The sequence below is a fragment of the Alosa sapidissima genome, chromosome 19 (assembly GCF_018492685.1).
Source record: "Alosa sapidissima isolate fAloSap1 chromosome 19, fAloSap1.pri, whole genome shotgun sequence".
Taxonomy (NCBI): Eukaryota; Metazoa; Chordata; class Actinopteri; order Clupeiformes; family Clupeidae; genus Alosa; species Alosa sapidissima.
Genome location: NC_055975.1, coordinates 20,954,981 through 20,964,980, shown reverse-complemented (window position 1 = coordinate 20,964,980; position 10,000 = coordinate 20,954,981). Strand labels below are relative to the sequence as shown.

The 10,000-nt window shown below is 48.5% G+C and overlaps 1 protein-coding gene across 19 annotated transcripts in view; it reads right to left on the bottom strand.

Moving 5' to 3' along the window:
• The window catches only part of eml1 (EMAP like 1), a 69,849-nt gene that overhangs the window by 43,097 nt on the left and 16,752 nt on the right, over positions 1-10,000 (bottom strand). Inside the window, exon 1 of one of the 19 annotated variants that reach the window (XM_042071252.1) lies at positions 2,729-2,895. The exons of the other annotated variants lie outside the window; for them this stretch is intronic. Coding sequence (XP_041927186.1) covers positions 2,729-2,774 — 46 coding nt within the window. The 5' untranslated portion in view covers positions 2,775-2,895. Of the gene's footprint in view, positions 1-2,728; positions 2,896-10,000 lie in introns of those variants that run through there. 19 annotated transcript variants of the gene reach the window in all.

Below are 10,000 nucleotides of genomic sequence, written 5' to 3'. Positions count from 1 at the left end.
TCCACCCCTCCTCCCCTCCTCTCATCCCCTGCCTCTCGTCCCCTGCTAACTATGCCCCATGGCAGAGTACCAGAGAGAGCAGCAGCAACACACACACACACACACAACGGCTATGCAGCTCTGCCCTTCACTAGCGCTGCCTCTCTTTGACTTTCTCTCTGTGTATGTTTGTCTGTCTGTCTCCCTATTTGTCTTTTACTCTCTGTTTGATCTATCTTTTATTTCTCTCTATCTGTTGTGCGGTGCACATAGCGGATCAGAGAGAGAAAGAAAGCGAAAGAGCGAGCGAGAGAGAGAGAGAGAGTGAAAGAAAAAGATGTTCCTCCCCACAGCCTTCCAACTCTCTTTCCCTCTCTCCATCCCCCATCCCTCTCTCTCTCCTCGTCTCTGCTGGAGAGCAGGGGGCCACATCGGAGGCGGCGGATTAGGAGGATACTGAGCCGATCTCTCTGGCTGGTTATCCCTAAGCTCCCGGGGGCTCGGGGGCCTGGATTTGCACTCTTTCAATTGCAGGTACTGTGTGTGTTCACCTCCTCCACCACCTCTCTCCATTCTCTCCACACCTCTCTCCACCTCTCTCCACATCTCTCTCTATCCTCTCCACCTCCTCTCTCCCGGGGAATTTCCCCTGGGGATCAATAAAGTATATATCTATCTATCTATCTATCTATCCATCCTCTCCACACCTCTCTCCACCTCCTCTCTCCATCCTCTCCACACCTCTCTCCACCTCCTCTCTCCATCCTCTCCACCACCTCTCTCCACCTCCTCTCTCCATTCTCTCCACACCTCTCTCCACCTCTTCTCTCCATCCTCTCCACACCTCTCTCCACCTCCTCTCTCCATCCTCTCCACACCTCTCTCCACACCTCTCTCCACCTCTCTCCATCCTCTCCACCTATCCTGCCTCTCCTGCCTCGGCGGCTGGGGCTGGAGCTGCCTCTGCTTCACACATTGTAACACCCACAAATTGTTTTGGGAATTTCAAAAAACCAACAAACATCTTTTCCCACCTCTAGTTGAGAGGAACAGAAATGTCACACATTGCTATGCACAAGAATGTAAAACAAGCCTGACCACAGATTAATAACACCCCTCCAGACACACACACACACACACACACACACACACACACACACACACCCCACCACCACCACCCCAAGGGCTGGGATGGAGAGCAGACACATAGGCCTCCACATTTTTTCCGGCCCAGCAGGGCATGTGAGGCCAGCAGCGCAGCTTGTTTGGACAGGTGTAATAAATAGCAGCTCCTCTACAGACGCACGCCTGAGCCACCTGCCCATGTCAGCTGACTGCACTCGTCTTCTCTTCTCCTCCCTTCCTCCCTCCCTCCCTCCCTCTCTCTCTTCCTCTCTCTCTCCCTTTCCCCCTCTCTTTCTCCACCTTTGCGATACTAGCTTTCTGAGTGACTCCCTGATGACACTGAAACTATCTACCCTCGGTCTACATCTTTCACTGCTTATCTAACTGTCTATCTGGCAACACAGACTGAAATCTATATCTCACTGTGCTGCACGGTAAATTTCATCAATCTGTTCCTTTGAACCTTCAGATACCCTCTATTTTACTGTCTGTCTGGTTTCTGCTCTTCATCTTCTATCTATCTCTCCTTCTCTCTATCTATCTCTCTATCTATCTCTCTCCCACTCTCTGCCTGCTCTCTCACACCCCAATCTCTCTTGTTCCTCTCCTTGGCTGCTCTCTCTCCATCCCCCCCTCTCTCTCTCTCTCCCTCTCTCTCTCTCTCTCTCTCTCTCCCTCTCTCTCTCCCTCTCTCCCGGGAGCACGTGTGCAGGAGGCTGAGGCGTGTCAGTGCCAGCAGCCCCGCTGAGAGATGCTGAGAAACAAACAGCCCAGGCAGGAGGGCCACTCAGCTCACACACCACACATCACTGTACAGAGACAGCAGCAGCACAGAACAACAGGAACCGACAGAGAGAGAGAGAGAGAGAGAGAGGCTATCCAATGGTTAAAAAAGACAACAACACCTGTGCATATTCTGATGTCTTCATGTCAAACATTTCTTTGGCAATACAAATGTCTAACTATTTGTCATGAACCTTTGAACTGAATTATGAGAGAGAGGGGGGATTTGAAGAGAGAAAGAGACATACACACACAAAGAGGAGGGAGTGAACTAGTAGTTCAGAGAAGTTATAGTCTCCGAATATGAAGAAAGACATAAAACATGAGTGCCAGTGAATTGGAGAGAATAGACAGAGCAGAGACAAAGTCATGTCCATTTAAAGAGGCCACTATGTTCACTGAGACAGAGAGAGAGAGTAAGAGAAGTGACAGTGAGCTAGAGGGACATATTAGAGACAGGTTTTTTAAGCACAGCCATTACATGGAAAGCGAGAGAAAGACAAAGGGATTAAAGTCATCGACTGAAAAGTCGCCAATGAGGTAGACATGGAGAAAGAGAAGAGTAGAGACGTGCTCAATCAGAGCAATAACATATGGAGCACGAGAGAAAGAGAGAGAGAGAGAGAGAGAGAGAGAGAGGATAAAGAATAAAGACTGCAAGCTACAGACAAGTAGATAAATAGAGAGAAAAAAGGAAGAGAGAAATGTTTAATCAGAGGAGTGACATGTTCACCAAGGGAAAGGTCCGAGAGATAGAGTGAGAGAGAAAAGGGGAGAAAGAGAGAATAAAAAGAGTGAGCAACGGAGAGATAAAGCGGAAAAAAGGACGAAAGGCACAAACCTGCCACTCGAAGGAGCCTTGGCAACCGCCATTTCTGCTGACTCATGCTGACTGGCTCCTCTTGGCAGTCTAGAGACGCGCACACACACACACACCCACCCAGAGCCCCGTGCCAACCTCGACCCAGCCGATCGGCAGCAGGGACGGGGACGAGAGGACAAGAGGACGAGAGGAGGGCAGATCTGAGCAGGGGACCCGAGGCTCCCTAAAGATAGCCACAGAGCTGTGACTTTGCCTCTTTTTAAAAAAAAAGAAAACTGGGCCATGGCTGGGACATAGCACATGGGTACTCCTCGTTTAATACAATGCTCTTTTCACTTTCTCTGCCCCCCCCCTTCTTTCCCCTCTCTCTATCCCACTAAACAGGGCTTTGTGCACAAACAACACAGTGTGTATGCCTGTGTGTCTCTGTGTGTGTCTGTGTGTGTGTGTGTCTGCGTGTCAGTGTGTTCGGAGTGGAGGGTGTTTTTAGACAAACAGCGTGTTGTTCTTAGAATGGGATTCGCCTGGTGTGAACACTAAAGGGAAGAACAACACTGGCCAAACAGGCCGAAACCGCTCGCTGTGTGAGGACACAACATATGTCAAGGCCTGGGATGAGGCTTGACCCACAACACTGTTGACACAACAGCACGGCTTGAGGAAACATCTTAGAGTGTTTTGATCTTAAACTAAACCAATTTGCCTGCCCGTCAAGATAGTGACGATCGTAGAACAAAGCCGCATTCAACTCCTAAAGTTCACCTGTCACTGTTGATAACAGTTTATATGCCTCATAATTCAGAACACCCCTGTTGCTGTAAACTGAAGTTTCACTTTCTTTTTTATGATGTGTTATTTCCTACAATGAATAAATGAGCTTCATTTCCAAAGAGCAGTAAGTCAAGCCAAAGTAACTGTATTGTTCTAAATGTATAGCACAGTTGCTCTGCGATCTGCATTCGGTGAGCAAAGGTGCCATTTCCTGTGAGTGATTCAAATGTTTAGACGGCAAAATGTAATAATGCCATCTTCCTGACACCTCCATAATGAGCCCATTGTCTTCTGAGCCACAATCCAGGGAGACACAGGAAAAGACAGAAGAGAGGGAGAAATAGAGAGGAGGTGGGGTGAGAGAGAGAGGGAGAGATGGAGAGAGAATTAGAGCACTACTGTAGCTGAAAGATGGGAATGTTTCTCACATCATAAATAGCACACAGCAGCCTCCTAACCCGCACCTAAGGGAGCTTGCACACTGCTCCAACAAGAGAGCACAATCTCAGCATCATCCATCACCATGGTAACATTTGTTCCCTGGTCTCTAAAACTCTGGGACGGAGCTCTGGTGATGTTGTTGCCCCTTCAGTGCCTCATACGAGCCTCGAACAAACCCGGGAGGATTCCTGTGTGCCAAGGCTCACGAGGGATTACAGATTCAGCTCTCATTCCGGAATTTTCTCTTGACCTTCTCTACACCACATCACAAAGAAAAACACTCAGATCCTCCACATGGATCACTTCTGCCTGGCAGGACATCCAGCTACGTATTTTGGGTGTTTTGGAACGCTGCAATTACCAGCTCTCTGTTAGCTCTCTAAAGATGATCCTGGCTCATGGCTAGCACTCTCGTCATCACTCTCACAGGGCCGGGAGACAGTGATGGACAGGCAGACCTGTTTTCCCACTTAAATTGAAATTTCCCTTCCCTGATAGATGTCAGTTAGATGGATGGCTACTAGATGAGCTTTCCTGTGAGCCATCTGTGTATCCATACAACCCAATGACACACTAACATTACACTCACATACAAAAACCTAGTGTGCCTTAGCTATGCATGAGGTCAGACATTTGTTCACTGTCAGAACTATTTGGTTGGAATGGTTCAAGAGTTCAAACTTGGAAATGCTAAAATATTTAAATGTAAAGTAGTTTTAAACAATGCATACCTTTAGAGAGAAGGAAAATAATGTTAATGTCTTAATTTGCAATGTTAACTGTCCACATCTCCCAACCTATTCAGTGCGATTAAGATGCCCTGCAGCCACCTGTCATCATAGTATAATTATGCAAATGGAACGCAGGGGTGGGGAGAGGGGCACTGGCAGTGTAGTTCATTGGATGCATATATCTAATACCACCCATGGACACAGGCAAGCATTATATCTAAAATGTCCTGAATGAGCCCACACTGTGCTGGACTCCAGCACACTTCAGCGCCTGTCTGTTCCCACCATGTCTCCAACTCTTACATAAGCACAACTCGCCCTGAGCCCCAGTAACAGTGTCCAGCCAGTCAGCTTTAAGTGTGTCTCTCTATCTGTGTGTGTGTGTGTGGGTGTGTGTGTGTGTGTTCCTGTCATGTCATATTCTGTGGAGAGTCAGTGTGTGTGTGTGTGAGTATGTCTAAGTGTGAACGTTCTTGTCATATCTTATGAATTTGTACACTGATAGGTCTGTCTGGGCTGTCGACTATGTGTGTGTGTGTGTGTGTGTGTGTGTGTGTTATGTCTTGTGTCGGGTCGCGTAAGTGTGTGTGTGTTCGCTTGTTAGCCCGCTCGTGTAAACTGTTGATGTCCTCAGACCCCTCACCAGCGCAAGGAGTACAAGTACAAAACGAGCTTGGCGCCCTTATCAGCTCCAACAAGGCCCAGAACAGAAAAAGAAAGCGGCTGATAAAGAGACGCACTGGAGGTCATCTCTACAGTGCCACATAACAGACAAAAAAACGGCCCTCGTCGATATCTCTCCCCCAACAGGAGAAAAATAACTTTCAGCCTTCTCACAGACATGAGCGGTCGCTCAGCAACCAGACAGGAACAACAACAAGACAGGCTGGACGATTCATAGAGCCAAAAGGAAATCAATGGCCACTACTTGGAATGAATCAGCATGACACTATTGGTTATTTTGTCACCTTTATCAATATTTATTACAGCTTGTTCCATTTCTGATACACGTGAGTACTCTGAATGGAGAGAGGAGGCACATAGACAGAAAGAGAAAAGTAGGGGATGGAGGGAGGAAGTCTGAGAGAGAGAGAGAGAGAGAGAGAGAGAGAGAGAGAAGATGTGTGTGGATGAAGGGGGAGGTTTGTGTGGCGCACTTGCATTGCGGGTAGGAGAAATAACAAGCACATGAGATTTTCGATGGGGACAGACAGAAAGACAGAGAGAAAGACAGAGAGAGAGAGAGATGCTAAAGGGAAAATGAGAACAGACAGATGCAAAGACTCAGGGCAAGATGGAGGACGAGTGGAGAGAGGGACAGACAGAAAGAGGGAGAGAGAAAGAGAGAGAGATGGAAAAGAAAAAAATAAGGTCTCCTCTAAATGTCCAGGCTTTTTTAAAGCTTCCTGCTGGCTAGGACACTTTGGCTAAACATGCTGTTACCAAGGCCAGAGAACTGGACTGAATTCATGATGCAGCTTACACTAGGACTACGTCAAGAGAGTTTGGTCGCATGTGTGTGTGTGTGTGTGTGTGTGTGTGTCTGACACAAGGATTCCTCTAGCAATGAGCAGGCATGAAAGCTCCCCAACCCCCCCCCCAAACACACACACACACACAAACACAAACCCGCCCACACACCCCCGCCCCATCTTGTTTGTGTGTTTAGGTTCGGGTAATGTGAGCAGGTCTTTAATCCTAATCCTCCTTTGCATGTGTGTCCTCTAATGGCTTTGAGTGTGCGTGTGTTTGTGTGTGTGTGCGTATGTGTGTGTGTGTGTCTGTGTGTGTGTGTGTGTGTCTGTGTGTGTGTGTGTGTGTGTCTGTGTGTGTGTGTGTAGCTGTGCCACCCTCTGTAGTCATATGCCAGGAGCGGTCCTCGGGCAACGCTGGCGCAAGCACAAAGACGTGGCCTGAAGGAAGTGGCGTACTGCGCCACTGCAGCCTGGCGGTGACTGTTGCCAGTGGACCAGCGGTGCCCGAGCCATGCCAGACCCCTGCCACTGTGCGTTGTTTACTGACTGATGTCTGGGTTGGGGGGCACAAGCATCGGACAAGCGCAACGGGATGGAGAGGGCTGGACATCGACGTTAGCTCTGTCCAGATACAGGAATGTCTGCTGGCACTGTCGACTCTCCATCCTCACCGAAACCCATGTTCTGAAATGTGTGTGTGTGTGTGTGTGTGTGTGTGTGTGTGTGTGTGTGTGTGTGTGTGTGTGTGTGTGTGCGTGTGTGAGAGAGGAGTGTTGAGGGAGACTGGCTAATTAAGGGCTTTCCTCCATTAGGCTGCACAGCATTAGATACGAGCGAGCGCGTCGCAGCGCATCAGGGCAGTGGAGGGAGGCGCGCACATCTGTTGGGCTGCACTTCAGCTGAACTCCCTCCTGCAGGTCTCGCTTGTGAAAAGGTGCAATTCCTTCAGGAAGCGACAACACAATCAGCAGAGCGTGCATCCCCTGTGCACTATGCATGCATCCACCCACTGGATGACATGTAAGACTATGATGTCAGAAACTTAGCGTTGCTGAAAGGTCATGACATATGAAACAACCAAACAGCTCCTCACGCTAGTGATACATCACAGAATGTCTCCTAAACACCTCCTTCTACGCAATGTGACATCATATTTGGTGTCCGTAGTCTCTTTAGGACACATAAAACAACCTTTCAGCATCTCCTGCTTAAAATAAATCATGGAATGTTTCCTAAACAAATCACCGGGACTAACACATGGCGCTAGTAAGCCGGGGGTGCTCATGCTATGAAGTCATCGCTGATGGCCGGGCCGGCACTCCACGGGACTGGCTTTAATTAAAGAGCATTACCCAATGTTCCCGGGGCCCCTGCCGTGGGCTTGGCGAAGCCCCGCTTTTCCAGATTGCTGACCCAGTCTCCCGCCATTAGTGCGGCTGGCTGGATCAGAGACCCGTGAAGCGTTTAAGGACGAATGACTTCACCCCCGTCATGGTGCGCAGAAGGGCCTGTCAGCTGGCTGGCTCGGCAGACCACTGGATGACCTCACCCAGGACCCTCCTACCCGCCCACTGCACAGACACACACACACACACACACACACAGACACACACACACACACACACACACACACACACACACACACACACACACACACACACACACACACACGCAGAGCTCTCACTTCTGCCTGTGTGTCTCGGTGCTGGAAGATAATGGGCCACTCCTTCCAAGCATCTGTCCATTTTTTAAAGTGGAAACATGAAGAGGTGGAGGGAGAGACAAAGCAAAAGAGAGAGAGAGAGAGAGAGAGAGAGGGAGAGAGAGGAGGGAGAAAGAGAGGCAAAGGAGAAAAATGGAGAGGTGGAATGGGCACTGACACACTACAGAGTGGGAGAGTGATATTCAGATAAAAAATGAGACTGGCAGAAGGAGAGAGGGAGAGGCAGTGGATGGAGAAAGAGAGTGAGAGATAGAGAAAGGGAAAGAAGGAGAAAGGGATAGGGAGGGAAAAGTAGAGAGAGAGAGAGAGAGAGAGAGAGAGAGAGAGAGAGAGAGAGAGACGAGGGAGAGAGGGAGTGGTCCTGTCACTGTATAGACAGGCAGTGTGATGTGGCGAAAGCCCCTGAGATGCAGAGAGAGCCAGAGGCACCGACACGTCTAGTAAAGTGATGGCAGCCTAAGACAGAGAATCTCCACAGCATCTCTCCTCATTCCCTCCCTCATAAAAACATGACAGTCTTGAGTAACAGCAGACAGACCGTATCACCCGGCTTTCCAAACCCCCACTGTCTATCTCTCTTTACATCGCCCATCGCTCAATTCTCTCTCTCCTACTAACTCTGTCTTTCTCTCCATTCCATCTCTCCCCCACCTTTCCATCATGCACACTCATGCACACACCACACATACACGTGTGCGCATTCACACACACACACACACACACACACACACACACACACACACACACACACACTGGAGAGCAGGTTTCATGGAACCGGCCAGTCCTGCGGCCAGCTGGAGGTCTTGATCTTCATGAGCTCGCCTGAGGAGTTTATCAGCATCCTCATCGCAGCAGGCGCTAAAGTTTAACGGGCTGACTGCGCGCTTTAAAGACCCCACTTTTAAACCATTACCCTGTGACTAAATGGGAAATATTTTAATACGGCTCTCCACCGAGGGTTAGAAATGAAGAATTCGAATTTAATAGAATCATTTAATACTCAGTCAGGACAAAGGAAAATAAATCAAGGAGGAGACATGGAGTGCAAGACATTTTATAATGTCAAAGTAAATGTGTCCCTTACCATGATTACGAATGCAATGCATGTTAGGACCTGATAACATAACTTCTTCCAAAACGATTCGTTCGGCCAGCTGTCTACCTGTTTTTCAGGTAATTCTGGTGACAAGCCCGGAATGTCAAAGTCTAAATGGAGGGCTTGCTGGAAAAATGTCATTCCAAAAGGTCAGCATCAAGATGACCCAATGAAAAGAGCAAATGGATTGACCTCCTGTCTGTCTGTTTAACCCAGTGGTGCGCCCAGGGCCATTCACTAAAGGAGAGAGGGAACAGAGAGATAAGGAGAGAGATAGAAGAGGAGAGAAAGAAAGAAGTGAGGTCTATACTGAACACCATGTGAGAGCGAGGAGAGAGTGAGGGAGACAGGAAGAGAGGGAGAGAGGTAGAGAGAGAGAGAAAGAAAAAAAAGTGAGAGGAGCGCAGTATTTCACCATTGAGTGTCCTGAGTGTGTGTGTGTGTGTGTGTGTGTGTGTGTGTGTGTGTGTGTGTGTGTGTGTGTGTGTGTGTGTGTGTGAGTGTGACATGACGTGAGGTGGAGTCATTCCAGGTCCCTTTGATGAGGAGGTGTAATGTGGTGTGATGGAGGGGTGATGACACACAACTTAGCTCATCCTTTAACGAGGGAAGCCCTCTTGGTCACCCTCCCCCACGCTCTATTTCTCTCTCGCTCTCTCTTTCTCTCTACCTCTATTCTCTCTCTCTTTCTCTACCTCTATTCTCTCTCTCTTTCTCTCTACCTCTCTTCTCTCCCTTTCTCTTTCTCTCTACCTCTATTCTCTCTCTCTTTCTCTCTACTTCTCTTCTCTCTCTTTCTCTCTACCTCTCTTATATCCCTCTTTTTCTCTACCTCTCTTCTCTCTCTTTTTTTCTCTACCTCTCTTCTCTCTGTCTCTTCCTCTCTCACACTGATTAGCAGTGTACACTGATCAGTATCTACATGTCAGGAAACAAAGCATAGAGACAAACAGTATGATAAAGCAACGCCCTTGGAGTGAACACGAGACAACCATACCAACACACATTCTTTCTCTCTCTCCCTCTCCCAACAGTTCTCTCATCTCTCTTTCA